At 42.1% G+C, this 17,419-nt stretch overlaps 1 protein-coding gene across 2 annotated transcripts; it reads right to left on the minus strand.

Annotated features, from left to right (window-relative positions):
• Window positions 1-1,852: 1,852 nt before the first annotated feature.
• Window positions 1,853-12,549, minus strand: GCNT1 (glucosaminyl (N-acetyl) transferase 1). 2 transcript variants are annotated; one of them, XM_075740651.1, is made up of 3 exons: window positions 12,410-12,549; window positions 4,648-4,783; window positions 1,853-4,245 (listed from the first exon to the last, which is right to left on the minus strand). In XM_075740651.1, the coding sequence occupies exon 3, from the start codon at window positions 4,105-4,107 to the stop codon at window positions 2,827-2,829; it is 1,281 nt and encodes a 426-aa protein (XP_075596766.1). In that variant the 5' UTR covers window positions 4,108-4,245; window positions 4,648-4,783; window positions 12,410-12,549; the 3' UTR covers window positions 1,853-2,826. The 2 variants fall into 2 exon arrangements, with proteins under 2 accessions (XP_075596766.1, XP_075596767.1); XM_075740652.1 differs by lacking the exon at window positions 4,648-4,783 and having other exon boundaries at window positions 12,410-12,519.
• Window positions 12,550-17,419: the final 4,870 nt, after the last annotated feature.

A 17,419-nucleotide genomic window follows, 5' to 3' on the forward strand; every position in this document is an offset into this window, starting at 1 on the left:
TATTCCTAACATAAGCCCAGTGTCTTCAGGACAGCATCAAGATTAGCTTGCTGCTGCAGTATCAGTGAAGCATTTTTCTTTCATGTTCATTCAAGCTAGTACTAGACTTTTACTCCAGTCCTCTAAACATCTAGTAGAAAACTGAGACAAGCTATGAAAAACCAACCGCTGATGTCAGTAAGGGATATAATCTAGATTTTTAGTTTTGTTGGTGCCACAAAGTTGCTTGATTCTAGGCTGATGAATATTTTGGTTAAGTTTCTTGGCAGATTCAGTGAAATACAAAGGTAAGTTAGATTGCTTTTTCTACCCATTATAGTTGGCTGTGGTGTCTTTTCTGTATGCGTAGATGCAATACTTTTAATTAATCTATTACCTCCTTTGGCACATTTGGTACTTGTTCAACAGATTAAGAGTTCTTTTCATGAAATTGCCTTTCTATATCATTTAAAATCTACTAGATCAGGGTGTCTCTTCTGCAAGTCAGTTTGAGGGAGGTGGGGTTTTTTGTGATTCACTTTTCCCAGAAGAAAAAGAAATTCCTCCTTATCGTATGGAGAATGTACACAAAAGAGCAATATTCTCATATTTTTCCTTCTGTACAGAACATACAGTGAGTGTACGCAGGATCTCTCTTGACTCTATCCAAGCAGTAACATTTGGAGCACCTAGTCAAGTAGCACCTTCACTGTCTATCTATAATATCATTACCAACAGAGACACAGACAGGCATTGATTGTAATATACAAATGAGTAAGTACAAAGTAGGCTGGAATAGACAGGTAAAGGGGTTGATGTTCCAGCTGTCTAGTGGATTTCAAGCAATTGAGTCAGCAGTCCATCCCTCTGCAGAGAACCTCCTTAGGACTTTTTCAGTCTATTTGAACTTCTGGTCTCATAGAAGCTATTCATGTAACTTGTATTTAGGTGGAAATTCTTAAAAACAAACAGACTCCTTTCTGCTAAAATGTAACATGACTTCCTGGAATTTCTCAGTACTATATGCAGTGAAGTTACACCTTGTTGTAGCTTGTGTAAAGGTGGCAGAGTACAACTGTCTATATAAGAGCATTCTTGTAGAAAGGCCAAAGGGTGGGGAAGACAGGGTATTTCCCTCCACTGCCTCAGCTCACAGGCTTTAATTACCTGTTTATGCATCATGTGAGTCTCTGAAGACTCCCTAAACAGCTTTCAGGTGGTTTTGAAGGTGGGGGTTGGGAAGAATAGGCCCTATTTCAGATAAAATTGCTTGCCTCCCTAGCTGTTTGCATGATCAACAGTAAGCAGCAGTTCATTATGTTAACGTCTAAATATTGGGGCACACCTTAGGAGAAACTTCATGATAAACTACCTCTCTAAGAAACGAATGCTTCAATCACAGCAACAGTTCAAGAAGAAAAATTTATTCTGCAATTTGCTAGTGCCTGCAATGAATTCCTCTGTCATCTCAGGAGTAAGATGAGACATCTGGCAGTAACTATGCATGACAAACTTGAATTCATATGAAAAGAAATAATATAAACCCTCACAGTGTCCTGTTCTCTCACCACCATGCTTCCGTGCCACATTGCAGCCACTAAACTAAGCAGGGACCTAACACAGAAAAAAACTCATCCAGATTTCCTCCTTTCCCTTCCACCAAGAGAAACAAATAAATAAAAGTCTGCCACACCAGCTAAACCTAGACAAGCATAGACACATGAATTAATGAACATATGGAGGAAAGGTAAGACTTGTCTCATCTGCAGCTTCAGTTGTGTATGGTAACCTACAGCAAAAATACTTTAGGCTTCATCATTAGGAATTTTTGGTGGTGCTTTTAGAAGGACTTTAATTGTAGGAAGAGGCAATATCATTTAGAAAAATAACTTTATTTTCACATATTCAGTGTTAAAAGAGTCTGGAATACAAGTTGAACTTGACAGAAAGCAAAAACCAGCAGTTCCATCATCACTGACATTTAGACACTAGTCCAGTTGTTCTTTTAAGTTTTTGAGAAACTTGAGTCATTTTGGATCTAAAAGCAAGACTCCTGATACAGTAAGAGGTGTAAAATTACAAGTCTAACTCTTATCAGGCACAAAACTGAAGTTTCCCTGAGAAGATGTGATTACAAACTAGTGTATACACTTTATATCACATTATCAGGGAGGTTTAAGAGTACAAAAGCAAGATTTAGTGACAAAAATTTAACCACAAGTCCTTAATACTCCATGCTGAAGATGAAATTTTCAGGAGGATTAAGGATTACATATTACAGAACTACAGCAATCAGATTTAAGTTAAATAATGACAGCTGGCTTTGGTATATTCCCTTTTGTTTAGTTTTCAGATCAATTCTAATGTTATTTTCCTGAGATCTTTCAGTACTCAGTATGAAGTCTGTGCAGTCCAGCTGCTTCCCCACCCCCCTTTCATCCTTCCCTTCCAGCTAGCATTACATTCATGGGGGAAAAAAAAAAAAAAAAAAAAAAAAAAGAGGAATAACCATGAACCATTTTCCAAGCCTTACAACCAATAGTTTAGCCAAAGGAAGTCCATTAATTACACCTTTTAGATAATAAATATTCCAAAAACTGCTGTCTTCAATTTTGTACCCAAAGTTCCAAGCCTAATGTGCAACGTAAGGTATCCCCATCTTCACTCGAGACATGTCTTCTCTCCCCCTTGTCCGTGGACAAGGCAGGGAAGGAGTCATCACCACCATATCAACATGGTGAGAACCGTTATACCCATCATCAGCACCACCACCGTCAGTGTTACATGTTAAAGTATATAGCCGTATACAATTTGTATGTATGTTTTGTAATTGGAGCATGCAGCATTTCAGTTCTTTTGCAGACGCAAAGCTTTGTGTCGCAAATACTCTTCCAAACATTTCACTGCAAAAGGGTCAACATCAGTGTCGAACTTATTAGCAAAAAAGTGGTGGTTTCGTAGCATCCAGTTCAGGTCTCCCACCCCAAAAACACAGACAGAGCGAATGTGAACTCCACTGCATGGTGGGTAGGGTGCACCTTTGGACACATCACCCTCAAAGTACTGCCACTTGACAAATCTGGCCAGTGCATTCATGTCAGAAACATCGTACTTGTCACTAGAAGAAACTGCACCTGGGACTTCAGGGATTCTCTGAATTGTTGCCCACAGATATTCATCTGGGCTGTAAGTGTCTTTTGCCCACTCAATGAACTTAAGTATTTTGCTGCTTTCTAATATGTATTCTACAAATCTTCTGCTAACTACAAAATAGGCACTACCAGAAAAAATTGGAGTACTGAGAGGTGGTAGCTGTTTGTCTACGCCCGTGTTCTTTATTTTACCATCAATAATCTCATGGTGTTTTTTCCACCTTACTTCTTTATAAACAGGCATTTTTTCTGTTTCCAAGCTGTTTTCACCTTTAAGAGCTTTTAATTTCTCTACTATTTCTTGGTTGGTCTTTATAGGAAAGTCCATGCCGCAGAGGTTTATTAGGTATTTCCAGTTTGAACTTCTTCTGTACAGATCTTTCATGCAGTTAATGTCTGCCTGCACCCTGCTCCATGAAGCATACACAACACTCTCTAACTGGCTGGAAATAAAGACATTATCAAAACATGAGACTATTCCCTTCACAGCAGCAAAAAAAGATTCTGGAGACTTCTTGTCAACATGAATGCAGTAAAAATTCTGAGGGGCATAAATTGATCTTAGAAGTCTATCAAGCATCTCTATTTTGTGATAAACCACTATTGAGTAAGCAATCGGAAATTCTGCTTCTTCATTGCTGAGAGGTTCCATAATGTATTTTCTAGTCTTGGTGAAGGAGGCACAGTCTGCTGTCATGTTAATATAATCATTTGTAGTTAGTCTAGGGCGTTTCTTAAATGACACTGACAACGTCTCAAGCTTTACTTTTTGAATTTCTTCCATATCCCCCTCTATAATCTTGGTGCAATTAATATTGCCAATAGGGTCTTCTTTTGTCAGCTCTAGATGTCTCCGATTTAATAAGTCTTGTTTCTGGTTAACTTTCAAAACCGAAATGACTACTAAAATTAGAGTTAGACCCAATAAAAGCCTGAAGCATGGGTTGTGGCAAAACCGTAATTTCCTCTTCAGCATTTCAAATACCAGGTAGCTTTGCAGGGCTAAAAAAATTGCCCTCCACTCTGCTCATATCAGCTTCAACAACTTCAGAAAAAACAGTTTGTGTTTCTCAGAAATTCGGTGAGTTAGTCAGGAAGATGGAAGGAAAAAATCCTAAAATAAAGTGAAATATGACTGTCATTCAAATACTAAAAGGGTTTTTTAAAAAAATTACCAGTTAATAATTACATTGCTATTTAGTGACAGTAAAAAGTTCAGCCAAAAATATTCTGTTGAAAATTAAATGAATGAGTTTATTTTTCTAGAAAAAGATTGGGAGAGGCAGATAGTTTTCATGAGACAGTATTTCCTATCTTCTACCAGTTGTAGCACTAAGACTACAAACCAAAGTTCAGTAAGAAAACAGAGCTCATTCAGCTGCATCTGACATGATTAAAACCAGTAAATCAGGTAGGTTACTGAAAAGCAAGCATTTGATATTAATTCATGCTTCAGAGTTTGACAAGAATGTTTTATACTTAGTTCAGCAGTGACATAAATTTCATTACAACTTACCACTCATTTCCTAGATGCTAGACACGCTTTATCTTCTCACCAGGAAAGCAGCCCCTAAAGCTTTTCAAGATTTCTATGTGAGATACCGTCTCTTCAACATCCTGCAGATGAGCTTAGAAACACCATCAGGAAAGAGCTGATGAGAATGAGAGAAAGAAATTAGTATAGCATAGCTCCTCAACTTTCAGAGTTGTAAGAACAGCTGTGACTGAATTGCTGAAGTACCCTTTTAAGGTAAAAGGCAATGCTTACAGCCTATGTATAAAGCTGATTTGTGTTAAGTCACTGCAAATGCACAAATCTTAGAGCACAGCAGGGTTGTGCTGCCATTGTTTAAACACACTTGTTTTTGTGATTCGGCAATTGCTTTTATGTGGAAATATGCTGCAACGCTGAGTTGCAGTAAGATTTATAATAGGTCAATCTTACTTTCATCTTTATTTCACATTATTTTTGTTTGTTAGTCCTGTTTCCTCTTAAGCACTGGTTTTCTGTTTCAGGAGTCTCTGATGGGATCACTGCACAGTTTTGCAGCTGCTACAGAAATTCAAACCACCCTCTAATTGCAAAAAGCCAATACATCTTATAGAGAAAGTCTTCCAAAATTTAATCTACAAGTTAAAAGGTTAATGAAATATTGAAGTATTTGAGGGATATACAGCTCCTGTAGTCTTTACTACAAGAAAAATTTCATGCCTCTGAATAACTGTCTGAACAGCTCTAAGAATAATTACTATCCAAAAAAACTGGTAAGAAAATTTGTGTAAGAAAAAGAAGTGTGCAGTATGTGCACTTCTGTGCTTTGCTGTAGGCTAGTTAGTGTAAGATTTTTCTTTTTTGCCCCTCTTTTCTTTAAGCTACCCCAGTATCATTTTAGCTTTTAATTCTCAAACTGTGGCTTTTAACCTGCTACTTGCAAATCTCAGAACAGGTGCGTGTAAGAAACTGAGGCCTGGCATCACAGAGTTTTTTGGTAGTAATGCTGCCACGGGGATCCACTACACATTGGGTCTACCACTATGCCCACAGGATTGCAAACTGACTGTGGGAACTGATCCACGTGTAGTAGTAGGTGGGGGGAAGGTGTGGATCACTGTACAAATGTCTAAGGACCAGTGGTATTTTAAGCAAATACTATAACTAAATATCTTGTAATTCAAGGCACCAGCAGGCAGAGACCACAAACTATTTGTGACTAACAGCATTATATAAACATCTTATTTACTGTAAAGTGTACTCTGTTTTCAGTTATAGAGGTGATTATTTTATCCCGCATTTCTAATTTATCTTAGGTAGATAGACATTTTTCCAAGTCTGTTTTAGGTGTATAGTGAAGTCAAACTGGAAGAACTAAAATTTTAACCCTTCAGGTAAGTGGGTAGGTGAACTAGAGTGCAGTTAGAGGTGAAAGCATGGAGAGGTACCTTTTAAGTATCAGGTCTCACACTTTGAATTTGAACTAAAAAAAAATTTAAAAGGGAAATTCCACAATTACCACTTCTAGTTTGCAATGTGGCATCAAACAAAATGACATAATTTAGAGCAAATTTTAACATGGTTATAACTTATCACACGCTTGCTCACTTGACATCCTTCTAGTTTTGACTAGTAGATCTGATCTAGTAACAGTAATATCCATTACATATGAAATTAACAAAGGAAGGCTACTAGCTATGTGATAGTCTCCATAATCTCTATTGAGTCTGTATTTCCGTAGGATGAAGCTTGTGATACTGGTTACCCTTACTGTTTTCTGCCTACTTAAAAGTGAAGACTTTTCTAGAACTTAAAATGTACTTCAAATACACTTATATTTGTGAAGGTGGAATCCTTCTTTCTTTAGGATGAGACTTAGCACTACTATTTTATCCTATTCTCAGTTTTTATAGAAGGACTAGCATTGTGGAGTACCACAGACTTCACGAGGATTGCCACCCCACTCCCTGTTCTTTACAATGCAGGGAGACAGAGCCTTAATTGAAAGCTACCATTCCAGTCTTCACCTTCTACAATTTCCAAAGAATAAAGCTTGCTAAGAAGTCTTTCCTGCTCCTGTTTTAGAATAAAAGTTAGCTGAAAGCAGGATAAAGAATCTCTTTCAGAAAGGCCTTGTATACCCAGCTGGGTGCAATTCCTCTATTGTTTTGAGCTCAGAATAATCAGACCCTGCATTTCTATTATACCAAAATGAGAGATCTGCAAACATTTACACGTTAACATGGCTCTTATCTTTAGGTAACAGTTTTTCTCCCGCAGTCAAATTTCTCTCACTGACATGCTGCTTCCTCTGAACAGTCTTAACAGTAAGTTATGATTTGTTTATGCTTTCAATTCCTTTTCTACAAAGTCCTAACAGTTGATCATATCCCATTCTTTGCAAAAGCTGACCTTTACAGGGTAAGGAAAGATTTGGTACCTTTTGTCTAATAATATACCTATGTTTTGTTTTATAGTTTTACAAGCCTAGAATACTCACTAATGTAGCTTCAGACTGCATTCAGTAAAGCTTTTAACATCTTTTTCTCAAGCTCTGCATAGCTTTAGTGTGCACACTAGACCATGCGGTATCAGAAGCAGCACTCCGCACTGTGGGAGAGTGGGAGGGAGGTTTGCACAGCCACAGATAAAAGACTTCATGCTGCAGCCTTGGTCTTGCTCTCAACCGAACTTCAATCGCAGAAGCAATGTACTTGCCCCGCTTCCTTCTTTTACTGTCTCTCCCTCAAGTCAGCCTGTATTTCTGATACAGTAGTTGTTAAAAGGGGAAACTTAGGCCCCTGCCCCCGTGATGCCATAGCAGGGCTGGTCTCCAGCCCCCACAGCCTGGCCACGGGCCCTGACAAGCGGTGATCAAGTCCCAGCCCAGCCTTGGGCCCCTGTCCCCAGGGAGTGCCTGATGCCAGGGCTGCCCCTGTGCCCCCTCGCTACCCCGCTCCAGGCTGGGGTGGTGGGATGGGCCCTGGCTGCCCTGAGAGACCCGCCACGGGAGCCACCGGCCCTGCGGCACCCTGGAAGTCTGTGCTCACCATGCCGCAGTCCAGCAAATCCGGGCTCTGGGTTTTAGGCTCTTGTTTGGACTGATACGGCGGAGAGTGAGAGAGGTGTCTTTTCCTAAAAGAGGTTAAAAGCAGTGACAGCCACTAATCAGTGTTACACTAGGGTGGCACTGCTCTCTGGGGATATTAATTCTGCCTGAATTACGGTGTCAGGATTGGGAAAACAGGATTCCTGTTTCTCAGGCATTGCAGGGCCTCCCAGCTCGTGTGAAACGCATCACCCACTCTCCTCTGTCCTGTCTGAAGTAGTTTAGAGAGCGAGTGGAACCATAAACAAAGTAGATATTTTTTGTATTTAAGCAATTACCATATATTTTTACGTTGAGTGTATTTTTTACTTGGAAAAAGCAGTTAGGGCTTGCTGTAAAATGGTACACAGACCCATCTCATGATAAGATGAAAATCATTAGGGGCTGGTGGCACAGGAACAAAAAAAATCAGATCTCTTTCAATTTTGGCACTTCAGTGTTTTCTCACACTGATGGCAAAACTGTTGAGGCAAGATGTTAAATGCAAATTCAGCATGCAAAAGGAAGCACTGTAACCTCCAAAACACACGACAGGCCAGTATCAGCACCAAAAGTTCAGAAGGGGGTAGGTGGAGGGTAAGAAAGTACTTTGGAGTACTTCAGCAGCCTATAAATCTCCTATAAAAGCAGGAAAGAGCTTAGAGTTACGGATCATCATGGAGGCTGTCAGGAGTTTAAAACCAGTTATAATAAGAGCATGGAAAGTCTGATGGGTCTTGCAGGCTTAACTGCAATGTTCTAGTGTCATGACTCTGTCAGCCTTGTGGGCTGCTGAACTAACGTGCACCCAGCTCCTTCTCTTCATTCTTCCTCCTGTTCCACTTCCTCTAACAAATACAAGAGGAAGTAGACAGTGATGTTTGCTCTCTTGTAGTTGCTTTGGTGACTTTCGGTATACAGCTACTATGGAGAGGACCCAGCAAGATGAACATTATGCAGGCCTCTATTATATGTCCATGGACACATTAGCTTTTAATCAAAGCTTTACAACAGGTGTTTGAAAACTGCCTGGCAGCTGCATTAGTATCCTACATCCATTCACGACAACCTGAGATTTTTTTGTTTATACAGAAATGTATCGAAGAAAAGCCAAGTGGAAAACGGAGTGTGGAGTACACCCACCTCTGAAGTGGGCCAGGAGACAAGTAATCATTTTGATGGGTGGGGAGCGAGAGTCAGAACTGACTTATTTTTCCCTTTTCTTGCCTCACAGGGAGGGAAGATGTAAGGAAACTTCAGCTACCCCTGAGAATAGTAAGTGAGCAGATGTTGACCAGATCCTTGCTGTTCACTTTCCCCATTCACAAATTCCACCTGAGATGCAAAGCTTTTCCTTAACACTTCAGAAGGCAGCCCTCCACTAAGCGTAGATTTGCTGGGAAGTCCATGAGTTTTTCCAGGGCATATCCATGACACTTCAAAGCATACATGTCCTGCTTCCATTAACCTGTTTCCATTCAGGTTCAGTTATGCAGAACATTTGTTCTGATGAGGAAGTGATTTTTAAAGCCATAAGCAGCTTGCACAAATACAAACACGCATAAGCACAAAGACAGACTGCACAGGTTATCCGCAGAAATCTGCCAGAAGTAGTCACATTTACTCAGCATTTCCATGGTATCAGGCAGCACAATCCTGAAAACAGATACTCCTGTAACTGAATTAAAGTACTCGTGTTTGTTCTGTTAGATGGTCTTCAGTCTTAGTGAAAGTAAGACTTGGTCACAAGCTGAGTACTTGGGTTACCATTAGACTTTATGGGACTAAGACCTTAATTCTGAAAGTCATGCAGAGGCAGTAGCAGGGTTCCACATGGGTGCAGTTGTCTGCTTATTGACAACACTCTGCAAGAGCAGAGCTTTTCCCTCAGAGCTGCTTAAAAATGTCACTAATAAAAAAGAGAAAGACACTTCCTTTTTAGAGAAAAAACCCCCACATTTCTAGTCCCTTGAGAGCTTAGAAGGCAGCTTTAAACAAAACTCCACAAACAACTAGTACTGCTACACCTAGCCCTACATGGAGATTAAATAGTGACAGTAGTTAAAAGTAGATAGCTGTTTTTCAGGGAAAAAAGAAAAAAAGAAAAGAAGTATGGAAATAAATTCAAACCCCAGGGTTATTTGGAGATCTTATGTTCAAATGTCTGGAATCTGACACACTAAATCTTTCTCTTTTAAAAAATGAGTAAAACCTGTATGAACGTACACTCAGTGTGTAAAATAGCATTGAAAAAATGTAAATTTTGGCAACCTTTCCAGTACTCTATGGTACTACTGTATCAAGTAAATTTTCCTCAGAACAGTTCAAAACCTGATTCCCATTTGCGTTCATGTCCATCCTTAGAGGACCCACAGGAAGAGCCGTAACTGTAAGAAATTTCAACTAAGGAAAGTCATTATGGCAAATTAATTCAGTGCCCAGTTCCTACCTCAAGAAGTCTGTGACTCTTTGTACTGACAAAAAAGATACATTTTACCTCAAGGTAACCTACTTTGAAAGTACATTCATAAACAAAAAAACCCACAAAATCTTTAACATCCAATTTAACACCCAGTACAACTTCCTGGTCTTCATCAAGGTAATTTGTACACATTGGCTACTTCAAAGTAAAATGCATATCTGTTTTTTTCACATTATTCTAAAATAGGAACTGTAATTTCGCAAGGAACAGAGCACTCACTGCACTCCTCGCACCCAGCTACAGAATTTTGCAAATTGCTGCCTCGTGACAATGCTGTGTTTCAGAATGGCAGACTGTTAGAGGAAAGGTACTATCTATCAAATCACAACTAAATCTCATGGGGGAAGGAAAAGGTTGTCAATTTTTTGAGTACTTGGAACCCTCTTCAAGGACATTTGTCCACTGGTGAACATTTTGGTAACACAGTTACCAAACACACAGCTTTTGTTATGCTTTGCAATGTTCTGGTCTGGTAGGTGCAACAGCTTTCTGAGATAACCTATCACAGTTTTCTGAGATGTGATGAGGTTTCTGTTTATTAAGCTTCTCTACTAGTGCCACGATTATCCTGCGTATAATAATGCTTCACAGTGCAAGAAGTGGTTTCCCTGAAGCTATGAAGTAAACCTAACAGCGCAAATTATTTCAGTTATACTAATTGGGCGTGCTACATTCCTGTGGAATTACCTTTTTTCACCTTTCCTAAGACAGAATTCTAGGTTGACAAAGTTATGTGTTTCCAAGTTTCAGGAGCTTATGAACCAAAGTAAGCGAAGAACTTTTGGATTATGTTGGAATCCAAAGGAAAACCAGGAGGAGATTAGAAAAACAAAATTAAATCTTTTCATAAGACTAGCAGTGGGCTTTCCACTGTGACAACAAATTTGGAGAGCAGGATTTTACTCAGTAAATCGCCATATTATCAGCAAAGCAGCCTATAAATCTGCAGCTTCTATGTTCCCCAGTGCATTTTGTTTAAGTTAGAAAAAAAAGAGAACAGACTTGGCAAAGGTATTCATTGACGTTTTTAAGCAACTTTTGGCTCTTCTGGTCAAGAAAGCTGTATTACCCCAGACAATTCAGATTCATAGGAAATAGATGATGCTGATAACTGATGTTTACTACAGGCAAAGAATCACTGAGGAGAGAAAAGTATTTTCTTTTGTATACACCTACTTTCAAAAGCCACGTACCATCGTAACTGAGCTCCAACTTGAGCTACAAATACTGCATTATTTTTCACAAGAATTTTCAAGTTGAAGTCAATAGACTGAAATGCTAGATTTGTCTCCTCTTTTCTTACTACCGTTTCTAACTCTGTCATTCTTGCCAGCTCTGAGGTCGCCCACCTCATATTCCATTAAAAAAGAAATTTAAAATTGCAGACTCCAAGACAGCAATTCCATCCTGCTGCCACTCCTCTTTCCCACAAGGAAATCTACTTCTGAGCAACACTGAAAGGAGGCAAAGTGCCAGAGCATAACTGTCAGGCTTCTGAGTTCTCCCACCCAACTTGGGTCACAGAAAACTATTTACAACCTTCTAAACAGCTTTACTGTTCGGGGGGGGGGAGTTTTCTTCAGAGTTTTCCCAGTTCGGGGAGGGGGGGAAGCCACACCCCAGGACTGCAACACCTCAGGAGCATCAGATGTCCCCTGTACCCTACGTTCACTAACAAATTTCACATCTACCCAGCACCCCCGAGGCCAACAGCCTGCCCTGGGCTCCCCTGCATGCACTGCCGTGTGAAAGGGGGAAAAGCAAAGGGGAGAAAAGGAGAAGAGAGGAGAAAGGAAGGAGGGCGGAAAGGGAAAAAAAGGAAAAGGGGAAAAAAGGGAAGGAAAGAGAGGAAAGGGAAGGAAAGAGAGGAAAGGGAAGGAAAGAGAGAGTAGGAGGCGAGACAAAGAACGAAAGAGAGAAAGAAAAATACCAAAAAAATGAAAGAGGGGAGAAGGAGAGGAAGAAAGGAAAGGAGAGAAAGAGGGAAAGAAAGTAAAAAGGAGCCGAAAGAGGAGAAGGAGGAGAGAGGCACAGCAGCTGCGCCTCCCCTGCCCTCCAGTGCGGCACCTGCCCGGCGATCCCGCGGCTCCTGGAAGAGAGCTGCACCGCTCCGCACGGCACGAAGCAGGCTCCCGGGAAGAGCGATGCCCACAGCCCGGCCCTAGCCGCCGCCTGCTCCGGGAACGCGCCGCTCCCGCCCCGCCCGCCGCACCCACCTGCGGGGCCGCGGCCGCTCTAGCCCGGCGAGGGTCGATGTGTTGGGACGGGGAGGCGCCCCGGAGCAGGCAGCGCTCCCCAGCAGCGCAGAGCTGCACGTCCCCTGCCTCCGCGGCCCGGCTCTGGGCTCCCGGCCGCCGGCCGGCCCCCCGCCTTCCCCGGCACCACCCACCCACCAGCCAGCCCGGCCGGTCGCTCCGCGGCGCACGGCGCCTGACTTTCTTCAGAGCCGCTCGCCCCGCACCCCGTCCACCACAGTGGAGAGCTGTCGCCAGCCCCTTTTGCAACTGCTCTTGTTTAGCATTCTCCTTTCTTAAGGCTTGCCCTGGCCGTGCCGGTAACGTTGAAACCCATGCAGGACGGAGCGGGGGCAACTCCTCGGCGGCTCATGGCAACAAAGGGCTTTCTCACCGTTCCACAGGCCACCCCGGGAGATGGCCTGGCCGGTCAGGAGGACGCAACATCCGCAGGGCATAGTCCAAAATAACCATAAACCCGCCGGGACTGTGCGGCATGGCAGCCCGCTATGGGTGCAACCCCGGTGGCGAGGGGGGAAGCCGCGGCGACGGCGCTGAATGGGTTAGGTTTGGTTTGGTTTTTGGTTTGGTTGTAGCAGCCCCGCGTTTGTGAGCGGGGACCCAGCGGTGCCGGGGCTCCTACAGATGCGGGTGCGCAGCGCCCACCCAGCTCCGGGCTGCCCGGCGGTCGCCTTTCGCGGGCAGATGTGCTTTAAATGGGTCAGTGGGTGGAAAAATCGAGAGGCGGAAGAGGGGGATGGGGTGGGAAGGGAAGGGAGCAGACCTGGCCGGGTACAAAACTTGCAGCGATGAAAAGAAAAGCGTGTCTAGACAGAGTCTAAGGAAGACTTTGGTTTGTGGTTCACTTTGTCCCGTCCCAATTAATATGTTATCAAATTACTTAAGAAGAAAACAGAAAATTAAATTCCAAGGAAATAGGAAGTTCAAAGAAAGCATCTTCCTCATTAAAACACTCCCAAGTGCTGCAGCCTGCAGCAGCTTGAAGTGCTTGCAGCATTCCCCAAGAGTGCCTGCACATCAGCATTATCTGGAGTGCAGTATGATTTGGCAGATCGAAGCAGACCTAAAGCACTCTTCTGTCCTTTCCTCATCTCAGTTTGAGCTCCCACAGGAGGTTCATGCATATGTACGGTAAGCAGGATCAAGGGGCTGAAAGCTAACAAGAAAATGAGAAGATTTGGTTTCAAGGCTGTCACTAGGAGACACTGCCAGGAGAAGGGGAAATTGCCTACACATGTGGCCACTTAGGTTAGTTTGAGAATAGACTGCAAGACCTCAAATCTGCATCGTCATGTTGTCAAGAAAATTTTCATTGTATATGTACCTTCTGGGTAGAGAAGTAGTGTATAACTACATGCTAGCTTGGCAGCCCTCCCTTTTTCCTGACGGGGGAAAAAAGGGGGTCTTTCTAGTGTGTCTGTTATTTATAGGGCTGAACTTCTGGTGGAGCACCATACTAAAAAGGCCTTTCCTCTGTAAACCCAGTAGAGATTGATAACGTAAGTTTCCAACAGGAGTGCGAAATCTGGGGGGGGAGGGGGCAAGATTTCCTACTTATTTTTCCCATGGAGAGTAATGGTTTATGATTACAGCCGATGACTATATCTTGTTGGTCTTGCATGTAAATTAGAACAATAAGTCACAGGCAGTTCTCTTGCTAAACCATCTGCAAAGTATCGCAGTATTGCCATTGCAGTACAAGAACTAGTAACGGTAGAGCTGAACACCAAGTATTCTTAAAAGAGTGAATTGGGTGCAAAGAAATGTGTTGGATCAAAACAAGCAAAGCACCAGAGTTGATGTGTATTGCTGCAGTAACAGAAAGTACCCTCTAACTACTTCCTGCGAGAAAAAAAAAAAGGCAAAAAAAAGCAAAAAAAAAAAAGCATTAAAATCGTTACTGAAAGTACTTATTTTGGGTAGACAGCTGAAGTTCAGAAGTCTCTTATTCTCTAACTTTTGCACAGGTAAAAAGTGGAGTTCTTCGTAGACTGACATGATTAGAGAGATTGTGATCCTTGGCTGACCATACTGGCAAAGATTCATCATTTGTTTATCGCAGCTTTGTGAAATTTCAAGGACTGTGTTTCAGTTACAGTTGCTTTCATGGATAGTTTTTGTAACCTGATTCTGAAAGAAAATGGATGAAGTGGTTTTGCACCTGGTTTTCGCTGTTCTAACATTGAGGCTGGCATATAAATATAACAGAGTCCACAAGCTGCCCTTCCTACTCTGATAGACCAGTGAGAGAGATGTGGCTGTATGGCAGCAGTGAAACAAAATAAAGTAAAACAGAAAAAAGAGATGTCATTCACAATTTTGGAAGTACTGATAGAAGAAATAACTAAAACACTGGAAAAAGTGGAAGTTAGTAACAAAATATAGACAAAAGTGAACAAAAAGCAAGTCACAAATATGGGAAATTTGAACTACATGATTGATTTTCTTGTAAGTCTTGACTGATTTGCATGAAATCAATTTGTGCATTAATATTTGATAGCTATGGTAATACCAACAATCTGGTGAGAAGAAGGCATACAAACAACATAATTGAGAAAGTTTCAAGAACAGTGTTCTGTGCATGGCTAAACTGACATAGTTATGGTACAGGAGAATACAGCTTAAATATATTTCCATTAGGAGGACATCTGTCTCATAGGTATGCTTGCTCTAAATTGGTATTAGTATCTCATTTGTCATTTGACAGCTGCTTCCAGACTTTGAGGCTTTTTCTTGGAAAACCTAAAGAATATAGAACATTTTTAAAGACCTTCATTTTCTTATGCTCTGTCAAAAGTTTGAGCTGCAGAGAATTTTTTAAACCGAATGCTTACTGCTCATTCTTGTATCTTCTCAATTTTACATTTTAAGGAGGTAAAATTTTCCTTTTTCTGTAAAGCCAGACAGTGGTCTATATTTTGTAATGTTAATAGCTTCTCTGCTAAACTTTTCAAAAGATCACTTGTCTGAGTTGTGTCTAATAAGTGTAACCCCAATATCTGTTCCTTGTGATATTAGGAAGATGCTAGATCCTAATGTCTAAACTCAGGTAGACAGAGGATCCTAACCCCAGTTTTGAGTCCTGCTAGGGCTTGAAGGTTTCTTAATATGGAGACTGTGCCTTTACTACATTAGCCTTCTCTGAAGAAAGACTTGCTACAATCCAGAAATCTATACTGTCTTTTCTGTAAGCATCCCTAGTAACATTTCCTTTTGTTATAAGGTTTATGACACTTCACATTCTTGCCTAGATTCCCCACGCTGCTTGTTCTGTGCCTGAGTAGGGAAAAAAAAAAAAAAATCAAATCTTCAAATTGCAATGAACTCCGGAAAGCTGAACCTCAGCATAAATCAGAGGGGGTTGCCAGAAATGCAAACACTGGGGGTGGGGCAGGGGGGAAAGGTCTGAGGAAGATGATCACAACTGCCAAAACCACTTTAACACAAAACACTGTCTGACAGAAGGAAGACACCTCACCCCATTTAAGAAAACATATCTGAAGCACGTTGTAGCGTACTTCTCTTTGAAACGAAGTGTCTTCTGATATGGGTGAGTATTCATTTGCAGGCATGAACATAGCTCATGCCTAAAGTTCCCATGACTAAGGGAAGGTAATGTTTTCTCCCTCAGAATATGTGTAATACATGTTAGAAATACGCTTTCATTTTACCCGTTGTGTGTTTATACAAAATTGTCATACTTTTTGAGAGGCAAAATTTTCAGGTAACTTTAAATTAAATTTAATATGGATCAACTATGCTAGTACTGCATGATCAAGGCCATCCTGGGATAAACTTCTTCCAAGACACTGGCTGGCAGTACTAATTACAGAATCGAAAATAGAATGGAGTGGATTGCAGCCTTGAGTGGCCAAAATTAACTGTAAAACATACACTGGGTAAATTAGGGGCCTCTCATTTGGACCACTGTGGTGGGTTTGACCTTGGCTTGCTGCCAGACACCTACCCAGCTGCTCTCTTACTCTGCCTCCTCAACAGAAGAGGGTGAGAAAATAAGATGGTAAAGGTCATGGGTTGGAATAAAGACAGAGAGATTTCTTTCCGATTATCATCATGGTCAAAACAGACTCAGCTTGGGAAAGATTACTTTGATTTACTGACAATTAAAAATAGAGTAGAATGGTGGCAAACAAAGACAAATCTAAACCCACCTTTCCCCTAGACCCTCTGGCTTCTTCCCAGTCTCAACATCACTCCTCTGTTTCTGACTCTCCTACCTCCTCCCCTCTGAGCAGCACAGGGGGATGAGGAACGGGGGTTGTGGTCAGTCCATAGTCGGTCTGCTCTGCCACTCCTTCCTCCTCATGCTGTTCCCCTGGTCCAGCATGAGTCCCTCTGTGGGATACAGTCCTTCATGAACTGGTCCAGCGTGGGTCCTTCCCACGGGGTATAGTCCTTCAGGAACAGACTGCTCCACTGTGGGTTCTCCCCCTGGGCTGCAGCTCCTGCATGGGCTCTCTGCTGGCTGCAGCTTCCCTCAGGGTATATCCACCTGCTCTGGTTTGGGGTCCTCCATGGGCTGCAGATGGATACCTGCTCCACCATCATCCTCCATGGGCTGCAGGGGGACAGCCTGCCTCACCATGGTCTTCACCACGGGCTGCAGGGGAATGTCTGCTCTGGTGCCTGGAAGCACCTCCTCCTCCTCCTTCTGCACTGGCCTTGGCATCTCCAGGGCTGATTCTTCCATGTCTTTCTCACTTATCTCTCTCACAGCTGCCGTGCAGCATTTTTTACCCTTTCTTAAATACATTATCACAGAGGTGCCACCAGTGTCACTGACAAGCTCAGCTTTGGGCAGCACTGGGTCAGTCTTGGAGCCATCTGGAAGGAGCTGTGTCCAGCAAAAGGCATCCCCTGACCTCACAGAGGCCACCCCTGCAGCCCTCACCCCCCCAACATTGCCAAGTAAACCCAATAGAAGCACTTAGGTTATTTTTTGTTACTCTG

This window comes from Balearica regulorum, chromosome Z (assembly GCF_011004875.1).
Source record: "Balearica regulorum gibbericeps isolate bBalReg1 chromosome Z, bBalReg1.pri, whole genome shotgun sequence".
NCBI lineage: Eukaryota > Metazoa > Chordata > Aves > Gruiformes > Gruidae > Balearica > Balearica regulorum.

Coding starts and splice junctions, on each gene's coding strand:
- GCNT1 (XM_075740651.1), bottom strand. CDS start 4,107: ATGCTGAAGAGGAAATTACGGTTTTGCCACAACCCATGCTTCAGGCTT.